Source organism: Balaenoptera ricei, chromosome 6 (genome assembly GCF_028023285.1).
Source record: "Balaenoptera ricei isolate mBalRic1 chromosome 6, mBalRic1.hap2, whole genome shotgun sequence".
Lineage (NCBI taxonomy): Eukaryota > Metazoa > Chordata > Mammalia > Artiodactyla > Balaenopteridae > Balaenoptera > Balaenoptera ricei.
The window spans coordinates 39,543,316-39,558,360 of record NC_082644.1 but is presented as its reverse complement, the minus strand read 5'-3'; the positions used below and the strand labels follow the sequence as shown (position 1 = coordinate 39,558,360).

Here is a 15,045-nt window from a genome sequence, read left to right as displayed (position 1 = left end):
TAGTTCCTTTAGGTGTAAAGTTAGACTGCTTATTTGGGATTTTTCTAGTGTCTTGAAGTTGGCCTGTATTGCTATGAACTTCCCTCTTGTAACCACTTTTGCTGCATTCCAAAGATTTTGGTATGTTGTATTTCTGTTTTTATTCGTTGCTATGTATTTTTTAAAATTTCTCCTTTTATTTCTTCAAAGACCCATTGGTTGTTTAGTAGTATGTTGCTTAATCTTCACGTTTTTGTAGTTTTTCCCATTTTTTTCTTGTGATTGATTTCCAGTTTCATGCAATTGTCAGTGGAGAAGATGCTTGATATGATTTTAATCCTCTTGCATTTATTAAGACTTGTTTAGTGACCTAACATGTGATCTATCTTGGAGAATCTTCCATGTGCACTTGAGAAGAATGTATATCTACTGCTTTTGGATGGAATGTTCTGTGTATGTCTAGTAAGGTCATCTGGTATGTGTCAAAGTCTGATCTTTCCTTATTAATTTTCTGTTTGGATAATCTATCCATTGGTGTAAGTAGGGTGTTAAAGTCCCCTACTATTATTGCATTACTCTCAATTTCTCCCTTTAAGTACATTAATATTTGCTCTATGTATCTTGGTGCTCCTGTGTTGGGTTCATATACATTTGTAAATGTTATATCTTCTTGCTGGATTGACCCCTTTATCATTATGTAATGCCCTTTGTCTTTTATTACTGTGTTTGTTTTGTCTATTATTTCAGCTTTCTTTTTATTTCCATTTGCCTGGAATATCTTTTTCCATCTCTTCATTTTCAGTCTTTGTGTATTCTTTCTTCTGAAGTGAGTATGTTGTAGGCAACATATAGATAGACCATGCTTTTTTATCCCTTCAGTTGCTCTTTTAATTGGTGAATTTAGTCCATTTACATTTAAAGTAATTATTGACCAGTATGTATTGCTGTCATTTTGTTAGTTGTTTTATGGCTGTCTTTGTAGTTCCTTTCTTATTCTCTTTCTCTCTTACCTTGTGTTTTGGTGGTTTCCTTTAGTGTTATGTTTAGATTCCCTTATCATTTTTTTCCTGTATTTACTATAAGTTTTTCCTTTGTGGTTATTATGAGGTTCACATATAACATTCTATGTAAGTAGTAGCCTATTTTAAGTTGGTAACAATTTAAATTTGAACACATTCCAAAGCTTTATCTTTTTTACTCCCTATTCCCACGTTTTATACTTGTGATGGCACAAGTGGAGGCTTTGTTCATGTAGTTTTCCGGTCCCTTTCTGAGGGAATTATTTCATCTTTAGTTGAAAGATTTGCTGTGTCCATGGTAGGAGATGAGTTTAGGATCTTCTTACACTACCCTTGAGCCTTCTCCCTTGAGTGATCACTCTTTTATTATCATTCTCAGAGTCTTCCCAATGCATTGTAATAAAACTTTTGTTATAGAAACCAACTCCTCATGGTGGTTAACAGGGCCCTACATATCTTGACCTTGTCTGTCTCTCTGACTTCATCTCCATACTCTCTTCACTGTTTACCAACTATCTTTTTAAAATACTCTCTTGCATGCTCCAGGCTTACTCTTGTCTCACAGCCTTCACATTTACCGTTCTCTCTAGAAGGTATGCACTTCCCAATGGTCATCACATAGCTTTAGCTAGAGTGGCCAGCAGCAGCCATTACCCTGTTTCATTTTCTTCTGAGCAGTTATTATTGTGTGTAATTACCTTGATTATTTATTTGTTTACATGTTTAATATCTTTTTCCCTTCCCTGATTCTTTAGTAAGATTCTTAGTATAGGCAACCCGGTCAGTGTTTTTCATGGCTGTATCCCTAGTCCTTAGAATAGTGCCTGGCACCTAGGAGGTGATTAGACTAATGATGAACACTATAGAATGGGTTGCAGAAGAGAGGGATTAGAAGTGGGGTGATGATGATTTAGGTGTCTGGTGCAATGATAAAGAGATGTGATGGATATTTAAACCAGGGCCATGAAGTGGGACCAGGAGGCTCATAAATAGATACAACTTAACTGCAACTCAAAATATGCACATCCAGTATTTGGAGACACACCACACACACACACACACACACACACACACACACACACACACACACACATTTCCACAGATGACTATGTGCATTGCATTGAAATAACAAGGAAAACTGCTGTGTTAAATCAACTGAAGAATGTTTTCTAATTCCTGCCTTATGCATTCATTTCAGTTTTTACTCTCATACCAAACCACTTAATGTTTCTTGGTTTGAGAATGTTGTTTGCATATGTAAGGAATCCAAGGAACATGTGTTAAGCCCACAGATGTGTATGTATTCCAATTACTAAAAATTATATACCAACTTCAGTTTTCTCTTTTGGATCCAAATGATAAATTTAAGCCCCCAATTGGCATATCTCGATGTTTGAACTACCTATAGGAGGGTCATTGGAAGGCAAGATCAGTGAAAATAATCTTCATTGAAAGTCTGTATGTTTTGACTCCACCTGTGGCCCTTAGAAATCTGCATGAGACATGCAAGGCAATGTTTTGTAGAATTTAAAGAAAATTTTAAAATTATGTGTGGATCAAATATTTGATACATAACAGTCCCTGATCACAGGGAAGATCATTAGATTAGAGAAAGAGTTTCAGAGTCAGGGAGCTGATACAAAATTCAAAGGTGTTTTCAGAGCATTTGCAAGACAGCCTTAAGCATTCACCTTTCTGGTCTAACAGATGCTCCTCATGAACCCTGCTGGATTTTCAGAGGAGAGCAGCTCTTTGTTCTATGCTGAGAGGTAGCCTCAGATAAAAAACAACTAACCAAACAACCAAACAAACAAACAAACAAACTCACTCCCGCTTTTCTCCCATGTGAAGACCACCCCCACCCCAACACACATGCACAGAGTACATGAAATTCTGTATTTATCAAATAATTTGTTTTTGAGGAAATTATTATTCTCATTGTCACAGGAGTCTTTGTTTATTAAAGGATTCTTCACATTTAGAACTGCTTCAATAGGTTTAAATATTTGTTAGCAGATCTTTAGCTGCTTTTCTGGAGAAGAACACCTTTCCATTTTCTAAGAGGACTTAAATATTCTTTAATGAAATAGATAATGCAGGGCAGGTATTATTATCCCCATGTACAAATGAGGAAACAGAGGCTGGGAGAAGTGAAGCACATGTGAGGTCTCACAGCTGGTAAAGGCAAGGTATCCTGGGTTCATTACGACATAGATCTCTGGAATGCCAGTTGAGTACTTTCCAAAGTGGTTAAGACTGTACTGTGGTTCTGCAGAGTGATCCTGGGACTCAGGGCAAGTCCTCCAAATGTCTCTCTGTCCCAGGATCCTTATCTATAAAATAGTATTCGAACTTGTTTATTAATGAATTCTTCTTTCATCTGTAGAATTTTGGGATTTAATAATAGGGTAGAGAAACTTATAGCTAAAATATTATGATCTCTTTCCCATGCAAATGTTAGTTAGAAATAAAGATTGAGAAATAAACATCTGAAATCATTAGGTAAGTTTGAGGGAAATGATCTTGGTTAGAACAAGTTGATTTATAACTAGCCTTTTAGGAATCACTACCATTCTATTTATATATAGGCCACAGAGACAGAGTTAAGTTTGTACTCAGACATCTGCAGAAGCATTCTGTGGGACAGCCACTCACAGCTGAAGCACCAGAGGAGAGAATGATTACACCTTTGCTCCATCCTAGCCAACTGTTTGGCATGTGTTCTTTTCTGTGCTTTGTAGCTTATTTAATGCTGTCCCCATCTGACCCCATCTGAAGGTGCTGTGGAGGGATTAGCCATATGTTTTCATTATCCTGCCTTCACTCTCAGCCACATGCTTTGGAGAGGCAATGTAGTGGGTAAATCACACATAAATCACAGATTTTATACTTGGGCAGACTTTGATTCCAATCCCAAGTTTGAGAGGTATGATCTTGGGCTGCTTATTTATTTATTTATTTTATAAATCTCAGTTTTATCATCATCATCATAGCCAACATAATTAATTACTTATTATAGTAAGCACTGTGTCAAGACCATTATCTGCATTGACTAATTGAGGATTTATAACAACCTGCAAGGTAACGTTATTATATTTTCTATTTTATACATGAAGATTATGAGATGCTGAGAGGTTAAGTAATTTGGAAACCATGTAGTTAATAAGTGGTAAATCTAAATTTCAAACTCAGGAACAATCCATATTCTTAATCTCCACTTGACACTGCCTCTCACTATAAGCTGGGTATATCAGTCAGGATAAGCTATGCTGCTGCAGTAACAAAAACCCCCAAATTTCAGTGGCTTAAAACAACAAACGTTTATTTCTTGCTTCATTACGTGTATTGGCTGGGAGCTCTATCAGCCTCATCCTCATTCCAAGATGAGGCTGACAAAGCAGACGCCTTTTGAAAAGTTAGCATTTATTATGGCACAGAGAAAGAGAGCACTACCCTTGGCACTATTATTATTGATGAATAATTTTTTTGTGGGGGGCTGTCCTGGGCACTGCAGGATGTTTAGCAGAATCCCTGGCGTCAACCCACTAGATGCTATTAGCACCTTTCTCCCAGTTGTGACAACTCCAAATTGCCAAATGTCCCCTGGGTGCAACATTATCCTTGGTTGAGAACCACTGCTTTAGTCTAAGATCTTGCAGTAAGCAGTGAAATCCTCCTCCTGGCAGTGATACAAGTCTCAACTCATTGGCCAGAACTAGTCACGTGAACCCATCTCACCACAAGGAACCAGGAAGTGAATCCTACAAAGAGAAACATAGAGGAAAACAGAAATGTTTGGGAAACAACACTAATGATTACCACAGATGAGGACAATAATAATATGTCGTATGGACTGTTACGTGGATTAAATGAAACTTAGACATTTAAGTCAGTATGGACATCTAGGACAGTTTAGGCAAACTATATCCAAATCCAGCTATCCATCTGTTGTGGTAAATAGAGTTTTATTGGAATACAGACACGCCCATTTGTTTGCATATTGTCTGTGGCTGTTTTCACACTACAGCAGGGGAGTTGACTAGTTGCAACACAGACTGTAGGCCCCCAGAGCCTAAAATATTTACTATATGACCCTTTACAGGAAAAGTTTGCCAACTCCTGGTTTATAGAAACAAATTTATTTTGGAAGTGGGACTTTGGGGTAAACAGCAAAAATGGAAGATGATACATAGTCCTGTGTCGATCACTGTTTCTAAATTGTTAGTGTGTACTTAGCATTATGCACTTGTGCCTCTGTGATCCCCAGCTTGGGGCTGTGACAGGATTCACAACGATCTGCATCTACTCTCTCTACTTGTATGATTCACAACTTGCAGCTACACCTTTAAGTTAAAAAAACAACTTTGTATTGATCTTTCTCATACATACAGAAAAATTCACATGTCATAAGTCTACAACCTCATGAGCTTTCACAGGCTGCGCTCACCCACAAGTGCCTTCCTGCTCCCTTCCAGACCTACTCACTGCTCTAGGGCACCCTGACTTCTAAGAGCAACAATAGCCAACTTAAAAAAATTTTTTTTATCATGGACGGTTTTCAAACATGTACAGTGGTAGAGAAAATCATGAGATGAACCCCCTTGTATCTTTCAGCAGCTTCAAAAATTATTAGTGTTTTGTCATTCATGTTTTATATACTCTCTCTCTCACTTCTCTCTCCAGATAGGTAGGTAGGTAGGTACATAGGTAGATAGATAGATGGGGAGAGATAAAATACCTATTATCTATATATTATATAATAAGATAGGATGTATTAGTATATGTTAATCTGTATAATATCAATTGGATCCCTATTTTTATAAGCTTTAACTTACCTTTTCTCATTTGTAGAGTAGGGATAATAATAGGACCTGCATAAATCTTCCTAGGGTTGTTAAAGATTAATTGATATCCATAAAGTTCTTAGGAAAGCAGGTAGTAAGTATTCAATAAATATTAAACATCTCCATCAAAATCAGCATCACCTGGATATAAGAAACTAATTATCAAGATCATAACTGCCCTCCCTTCCTTTCTCTAGGTCTATGCTGTGGTGGTAATTGCATCTGTAGTAGGATTTTGTCTGCTGGTAATGCTGTTTCTGCTGAAGTTGGCAAGACACTCCAAGTTTGGCATGAAAGGTAAGAAGGGTTGTGTTTATTTTACTTCTTATGTGGAATCATTTTTGGCTTGTGACTAATGCTAATTACCACTAAAGAAGGAAGCAGCTAGATTTACGATGACTAGGGGTGAAGGCTGAAAAAATAGCAATAAGGCTATGATACTACAAATCAAGACAGAACAAAATCATGTTGATTATTCAACACTACTCACTTTCCAATGAGGACAGCTGTCCCAGAAGACACAGAACTGGTTTCTTGAGTTTTAAGTGCCTAATAATGGTATAAAAAAATAGTACCCGAGTTTTACTTTTGTTTCAGAAAGGCAGGCCAGGCTGGGTGGCAGTAGGCTAGTTATGGACGCATGTATTTTGTGTAGAAAGGTCCTTTCTGTTGTACATTTGACTTCTAGAATTTCCATGGTGTGCTTTTTGTGTTGCTGCTGCTTTTTCAGATTCTCACCTTTTGAAATTTAAAGTGTTGGGAAGCAAAATAAGAACAGCCATTGGAGGTACATTGATGCTTTGTGAATGAGTGGCTTCTTATTTTAGTGGAAAAGTTCCTAGTGCTCGATTAAAAATTAGGGTCTCTGTTGCCCCGCAATAGACCATTGGTCTCTTTTAGAGGATTGAAAATTCATTTTGGGGGATGGGGGAAACATATTTAAATGTTCTTGTGATATAAGTAGCCAAGAGTTTCAGTGTTTAAAAAGCATTTGCTCTGAAATTTAAGCGTATGTATTGACTCATATGTTATCGTTGAATTCTGCGTGGTCTCTTACAAATAGCCACTCGCTTGGGAAATCTGTGAGGAAGGTTTAGTGGTGTCTTTCTTAATTGTGTTGGGGAGACAGTCAGGTGGGCTTTCTTGATCTGTATGGTTCATTACAATTACTATTAATGTCATTTGCTTACTTGAAAGTGATGTTTAAGTAGCAATAAGTTGTCCAATGTATGCCGGGCTCTGGGGTGAATCAGATCCATTTCTTTTTTTTTTTTAATTAATTAATTAATTTATTTATTTTTGACTGTGTTGGGTCCTTGTCTCTGCGCAAGGGCTTTCTCTAGTTGCGGCAAGTGGGGGCCACTCTTCATCGCGGTGCACGGGCCTCTCACTATCGCGGCCTCTCTTATTGCAGAGCACAGGCTCCAGACGCACAGGCTCAGCAGCCGTGGCTCACGGGGCTAGTTGCTCCGCGGCATGTGGGATCCTCCCAGACCAGGGCTCGAACCCATGTCCCCTGCATTGGCAGGCAGACTCTCAACCACTGCGCCACCAGGGAAGCCCAGATCCATTTCTGATGCTTTTTCCTCAGCCTTTGTTGGTGCCCATGACCAAGATTCCCAAACCTGAAATGAATGAGGAGGAGCAGTGGTAAATTAGGCCTTAAAAAAACACCTAAACCTCCTCCTGACTCCCCCTTTGGCCTGTTGATCCTTGACATTTCTTTTGAAGGAGGAAAGACCTCTCATTCTCCAATTATGAATAAGGTTTGGGAGAGGGACTGTACTATAGTGATTTTAATTAATCCTATGGTGGCGGTTTGCAAACTTGACTTTGCCTCAGAAACTCCTAGAGAGCTTGTGAAAACACAGATTTCTGGGCTACCCTGAGAGTTTCTGATTTAATAGGTCTGTGGTGGGCCTGGAAATGGGCATTTCTGATGGTTTCCAAGGGATGCTGCTTTTTCCCAAGCATTCTCAGAGAATCACCTTTCTGTGGGATAAACATGGGTTCCCAGGTCTCTTTCCAAGCGTGACAAGATGTGGGAGAGGCACTGCAAACCAAACCCACCCATGGCTTCGAAGACCTTTCTGGGTCCCCGTGTTCGGCTGGTGCCCAGGTCTGGCGTAGGCTGCTCCTCTCTGTGTGCTAGCCACCTCCCATGGGATTTTGTTCTCCTCATCCTCATCAGATACTTTCTTTCCTTAGAGGCACTTGGGCTGGATGTCCCCAAGCAGGGTGTTTACTGGACAGAGCCAGATTCTAGCTCTGTCACTTTCCTGTCTTGAGGGTTGACTTGGAAACTTTTGTCTTGTGGCTCTTCAGAGAAAGGGTATGTTCAGGTCCTACTGGGAGCTCAGAAAGGCTTTGGGAACCCTAGGAGCAATATTTGGGAGTCACTCCCCACCCCCACTTTGTGTTAAGAAAACAACAGAAGAATGATCTGTAAATGTGAACTCACTCTCTGTAGTGCAGTGATGGAGGAGAAGAAAAGGCAGACGTTTTGTTTCAGAGAAGATTGTATTTCATATACTGACTCTGTCACTAAGACTGACAAAGTATTTTATTTGGATAATTTGGGGTGACCACTGCTGAAGCACCTACATTTTCCGGGTATAACCTAAGGGTATCGTTAATGATTGGTAAGAAAGGTTTTACTTAACCTTGTCACAGATCCAGTAAATGGCTTTCTTCAGGCAGTAACTACTAGAGCATATGTTTTACTCCCTTATTTTTAGACAGAAATAAAATTGTTTTTAAAATTTTGTCTCAGAGACTCAGGTTCTTGTTTAGAGTAGCTTTTTTTCTCTATTTTTAGCTACACGTCTAACTGTGCCATGGTTTGGACAAAATGGGCCTGAGTTGAGGTTCTTGTTTTACTGGTCAAATGCTGAGTTGTAACTTGGGGGATCTAGAAGAGAAGATGAGGCTCATGCAATGAAACTGCCTAAAAAGTGGTGTTTAACAATGTAAGTTAAAAGGACCTCTTGTGTAGCATAGGGGACTATATTCAGTATCTTGTAATAACCTATAATGGAAAAGAATCTGAAAAAGATATATATATATATATATATATATATATATATATATATATATATATATATATTCTTGTGTGTGTATATATATACACACACACACATATATAGATGTAAAACTGAATCACTTTGCTGTACACTTGAAATATCTACTATGCTTCAATCAACAAATTAATGTAACTTAATGTACTTTAAATGCTATTAGAGCTGTTGAAAAAACATACACCTTAAAAAGGGGAGAATGTGTAAAAACACTATTATACTTCCTGAAATAACCAGAAAACATGTCACTTGTGATTTCTGAGTAACAACGGTATGAAATGTGCATAGTCTTGGCCAGAACCAGTGCCTTGGTTCTGTGTAAGAGGCCAATGGCTGACGTGCAAATGAGCTATTCCAAATGTAATTCTTGCCCTCCTAAGCACCTTTGGGGAGATTCTACCGCCATGCATATTCCCTTGTCCGGGGGACAGATTGAGACTGAGGGACGGCAGCCAGCCCACTCATAGGTGTTTCCAGCTTTTTGCATCCCCAGCGTTGCACACTTCAGCCTCCACTGTTTCAATCCATGGTAGCAGCATTGGGATTATAAATTACAGTTTAATACTATTGATTCAACTGATTCCCAGGGTAACACAAACCAGAAATCTCTTAAAATCACACTGCAGCTGCGTGCAGGGCAACTCAAGATTTATGGATCAACCCTAGAACCCAAACATCATTGAGGGCATTGCTTTCCATGGGAAGGTGATCCCTAAATTCCAAATCAGGGAGTTAAACCTAGATCTTAGAATACAACAGTGAGCTGTGCTATGTTCTTTGGAGATGGGTCTATGTGACTGTAAGCTTCATAGGGTTTTTTTTTTTTTTTTTTTTTAACTTTGGGTTTGTTTATTTATTTATTTATTTATTTATTTATTTATTTATTTATTTATTTTTGGCTGTGTTGGGTCTTCGCCTCTGCGCGAGGGCTTTCTCTAGTTGCGGCAAGCGGGGGCCACTCTTCATCGCGGTGTGCGGGCCTCTCACTATCGCGGCCTCTCTTGTTGCAGAGCACAGGCTCCAGACGCGCAGGCTCAGTAATTGTGGCTCACGGGCCTAGTTGCTCCGCGGCATGTGGGATCTTCCCAGACCAGGGCTCGAACCCGTGTCCCCTGCATTGGCAGGCAGATTCTCAACCACTGCACCACCAGGGAAGCCCCAAAGGGTTTTTTTTCATCTGTTCTGTCAGTTCACTATAACCAAATCCTGATGGTGCAATCTAGAACATAGAGGCCAGACTGTGAGCTCCAGAGTTCATATTGGTCTTGTTCATCATTACTTACCCAGTGCCAAGGCCAAAGTTGGCAGTTGATAAATATTAATTGATGGAATGAATGATCATGGAGAGTTTTCAATTCCATCCACTTTAGTTTGTTAATTGGAAAACAGTTAATATTTGGAGGGCAGCTTGTATATGAATGGTTAAAGAGAGATATTGGAGCTTTTCTAAGCTTCTAAACTTAAAAGAAATTATCCCAGATAAGTAATGGTCATAGACAGGGAGTCATTTTGTCCAGGTTTTGTCTTAGGATATGTGGGTTTTCACACACTGTTTTACACTGTTATTGTTGTTGAAGTTTGGAGGATTCATTCTGGCTTTCCATTTTGCACGTGAGCCTCTTCAGTTTCTGCCTCTCTCCCTCCAAATGTGTGGCCTCGTAATATGTGTCTTTGTCCAGCTTTGAGGCTGTGGCAGAAGTGGCAGGTGGTGGCTCTCATCTTGGTGTTAACCTAGAAATTATGTTTCATTATCGTTTGATATGTTTTAAGCCTCTTGTTGCGAGTGTCCAATAGACTACCAGCCCTGTTTCAATAAAGATGTCAAGAGGTAGAATTTATCCTATTCCATTTCTCCATGCTCATTTCTGTGCCTTAACACCATCCTTTTGGCTTTTGGTTGAATATCTAGTTATCATAATTGCAGAGTCCTGAACAGAGCTCCTCTGTTAGTGCTTGGCCATCTGTATAGGGATTATTCATATGCATGTTTAGTACGGGTGCATGAACTATATAACACATCTATCTAAATCTATGCCTGTATCGATACCCTGTAGGTAAATGTATAATTTTATCCCTTTTCTTTGAAGAATGCCTGTGATTTATTTTAATTTTCACTGAAGTAGGGCTCAAGGACCTTTCCAGAGCAGCTCTATTGCCAAAGGAACAGGCAACCAGACCTTTGAATGCTCGCATTTTTGTTGTAACCAAGTCTTGTGTTTAGTTCTCACATTGCTTCCTGGCTCCCTTTCTTCGTTGAAAATGTAGAAGTGCACATAAAGGGGAAGTGGAAGCATCTAGGGGCACAAGGGCTGCCAAGTCTTCTGAGAATGCTCCACATTGGGAGCCCCGCCTGACGGCATTGATAGTGAACAGGGTTGGAAAACAAAAATAAGGGAATCAAAAGGGCGGAGGGGGATTGGCAGTCATCACGCTGGTGAAGAATAGCTGTGACCATCAGCTTTCTGTTACTTGCGTTTCCTGATGGAAGTCCACATACGATATTTATTCTCTAAGTCCCAATGCATCCTTTGTCCTTCTGGAGTAAATATAAAAGTGACCTGATGAGGTCCCGCAGGAGGAACTGGAATAGGAAGGCTTTTCTCTTATTCAGGTTTGATGGCCTGCAGATTTCCTCTGCAGCCGCCTGTCCTTGACATAAACCTCTCGTATGTCTTCATTCCTGCTAATTGAGCAGTAGGCATTTCCAACTCAAAATTGACCGAAAAACTTCACTGCCTGAGAACACAGAGCCAGGTTTTAACTCCAGATTCAACGTCCCCAGTTTAAGTTTCTCCTCTTATATAAATGATCTTCTAAATGTCTTTCAACAGCAACCAAAAATTTGGTTCTTTAAAAATAGTCATAAACATAGTGCGGCCAAAGCTAAAGAGGTTGAAGGTTAAAGCCTTTTATATGAGCTGAAAACAATTCTGGAAAATTTAGGAGGTTGACTTTAGCAGATATTTGGATCAACTTTTGAAAGAGGGAAAAATGTGACTGAAAGCCAGAAACACAGTTATAGAAACTTCTGTAAGGACAGACTGTTTTCCATATGATCCTTCCCCCCCACCATTTTTTTTAAAAGACAAATAACATTTAAGTATTATAACAGTAACACATGAATGCGTTCTTGTTTTTCAAAATTTCAAGCACTTTAGAAATACATAGAGCTAAAAGGGAAAATTCATCTTCCTTTCCCACTACCATTTCCACTCCTAGGGATAACCTTCTTTAACCATCCTCAGTGCATATATTATGTCAATAATAAGATATATAGCTTCATTCACTATGTAGATAATCAAATATATTCATTTTTGTTTGCATAAAGACATTATAATACCAATTTGTTCTGCATCTTTTTAAAGGTAACTGTTTGCCTTGTAGATCTTTCTGAATCAATTCTTTTCTGAATTCTCTTCCATAGTATTTCTGAGTACTCTGGTGTCAGGTTACCTCGGTCTGAATCCTGGCTCCGCCCATTACAAGTATGTGACTGAGCAAATTTCTCATCCTCTCTTGCCCCAGTATTTCCATCTGTAATGGGGCAATAACTGTACCCACCTTAGAAGCTTGTTGTAAGATAAACGGAGTTCATGTATGTGAAGCACTTTGGAAAGTTACTGGCATTTAGTAATTACTATACAAATACTTACTGTAATTTTATTATTACTATTATATTATTAATGAATTGGGAAATGTAAAAAAATTTACACTTTTACCAAGTTTTTAGAAAAGTATTATAAATAATACCTTACTTATAAAGACAGATATTTGGAAATGGATTGCTGAGAGAAAAGGTTTGTATATTTTAAATGTTGATTTTAAATGTTGATAGATTACCTTGCAGGAATGCTTTATCAATTTACACTCCCACCAACAGTAGATGAGGGCATCGTTTTGTTTATGCTTTCACCCATATCAGATATTATCAAACTTTTTTATTCTTGCCAATTCACTTACAGTGTTATTCTGATTACTAATAAGGTTAAGCATTTTTATCATGTGAAGAATAGAAAGAAATGTTTATTTTTATTTGTTGACTTACCTTATAAATTATATGTACTAATCTTTTATTGGTTATATACATTGCTCATATTTTCTTCTAATCTTTTGACTTTTTAAAATAGTGTCTTTTGGCAAACAGGAAGATTTACTTTTTTTATAGAAGCAAATCTGTCCATCTTTTCTGTCTAAGTTTTGCATTTTGCTGAGGAATTCTTCCCCTCCCTGAGGTTGTAAACATACATTTTAATATTTTTTTCACTGGCTTTACTTTGTATGTGTTTTTTTTTTTATGTGCTCTTTAATCTCTTTGAAATTCTTTTTTATTTTTAACTTGATGTGAAATACTCTGTCTCTTTCAGAGATATATGTAATAAAGCTATTTGCGTGACATTTTCAGAGAGACCAACAGTACTATTTTAACTTTCTGGAATCAGAAGGTCATTAATAAAAAGAAATTTTGAAGAGTTTAGTGATTAACTTTTCTTTTAAAGTAAGTAATAGGCTTTGTTGGTTCTCTTATTTTATTCTCACAAAAGAGTATCAGAGAATATAGGGTTTTTTTTTTGTTTTTTTTAACTGCCCTCCCCGGCTTCAGTATATTTTAGCATTCTCTTAATAGAGAACAAAATTTGTCAATAACAATCAAATCCTTGGAAATTTCATAAAAGACATTCAATTGAAAGAGTTATTGAGTAATTTGACAAAGTGGAAATTAATCAAAAGAAGAGTTAACCCAAGTGTGCTTTTCTTGTCCTTTGGAGATGTTATATAAACCTTTACCCTTATATTCGTGAGGTGAAGGTCTACTTTCTGAAGTCTCTTCTTGTAGGGTCACCATTTGGGTTATGCCTATATGAGGGCAGAACATGCATATTCTTTGCAGCATATTGAAAATGGGCCCAGAACTTTCAGGAACTGGCTCGATCAGGCAAAACAGGAAGCAGAAGCAGCAGCGTTTTTCCCATTTGGAGTACATTGACCTCGAACTTTTAAAATTCCCTCTCTTACATGGGTATCCCATAAGCCCAGTGTGATTCATGGGAGAACCCAGATTTGCCTGTAATGTAGAAAGTGCAGCTGTATTGTTTAGGGACTTCCCACGCTACTAGTTTCACAAAAAGGTAAAGGTTCCCTTAAGAAGTTAGATTTTGTACTTAAAAGTCGGAACTTGCTACCCCCTCTTTGGTCCTCCATAAATCCTGTGGTGAACTCACTTTGACCTCCTTACACAGATCATCACGCACTTTAAAAAAGACTTCCCAAACTGTAAAGTCTGCTACTTTTCTTCTTCTTTTCACCCTTCATTCCTCTTTTTTTACCTTTCATTTTTTTCCCTGCCATTTTGTCTTTCCACATCTCTGTGCAGCCTAATTTTACATTCTTCCCTCCCTATTTTGGTTTTCTTCCTCCTCATTCCTAGCATCTGATTTTGGTGGACCAGCTTTTCAGAATTTGTGAAGAAGACAGATAATAACTTGGCTTAAATTCTAACATATGCTCTGACTTTATCCTACTTTATTTTGGGCAAGAATACTGAATGACTTGGGGAATAAATTTAGCTCTAAATCAGCGGAACTGTCACGTGTTAATTCAGAAGACAGCCTGTTTGAATACTGCACGTCCTTCATGTTTGTAAGTTGTTAACTCTTAAGTCTTCAAACCTAGGAGTGTATAGAAATGTAATATTGGAGACTTATGAATCAGACAAGTTTGGGTCAAATCTCGTGTCTCCCACCTGCTAACCATAATTTTAGGCAAAATTTTAAACTCTGTAAATCGTAGGTTCCTCTCTGGTAGAGGGAATAATACCCATCTCTTAAGTGATTATAAGAATTAAATCAGTGCTTAGTTTCATGCCTGGCTCATTGAATTAATTCTCTGACGCAGTTATTGTTCAGATTTATGTTTTAGTAACATATCACTAAGGAAAAGAGTATGGGGAGAGTCCTGTCTGAATTTATACTGATTCAGAATTGCAGAAAAATGTCCCAAATGCATACAGTGTATATTTAAGGTTTATTAGTTGAATTTATAGAAAAAAATTGTAATTTTAATGTGTCTATATTTTATGGGTATGTATTATGAATTTAAAGTTGCTGAATCATATGCTTATTTTAAGCC

The 15,045-nt window shown here is 38.1% G+C and overlaps 1 protein-coding gene across 5 annotated transcripts in view; it reads left to right on the top strand.

Annotated features, from left to right (window-relative positions):
- NTRK2 (neurotrophic receptor tyrosine kinase 2) overlaps positions 1-15,045 on the top strand; it is a 369,930-nt gene that overhangs the window by 78,457 nt on the left and 276,428 nt on the right. For all 5 annotated transcript variants that reach the window (XM_059924515.1, XM_059924514.1, XM_059924516.1 and 2 more), the window contains exon 11: positions 6,040-6,139. In XM_059924515.1, the coding sequence (XP_059780498.1) occupies positions 6,040-6,139 (100 nt within the window). The remainder of the gene's footprint in view (positions 1-6,039; positions 6,140-15,045) is intronic.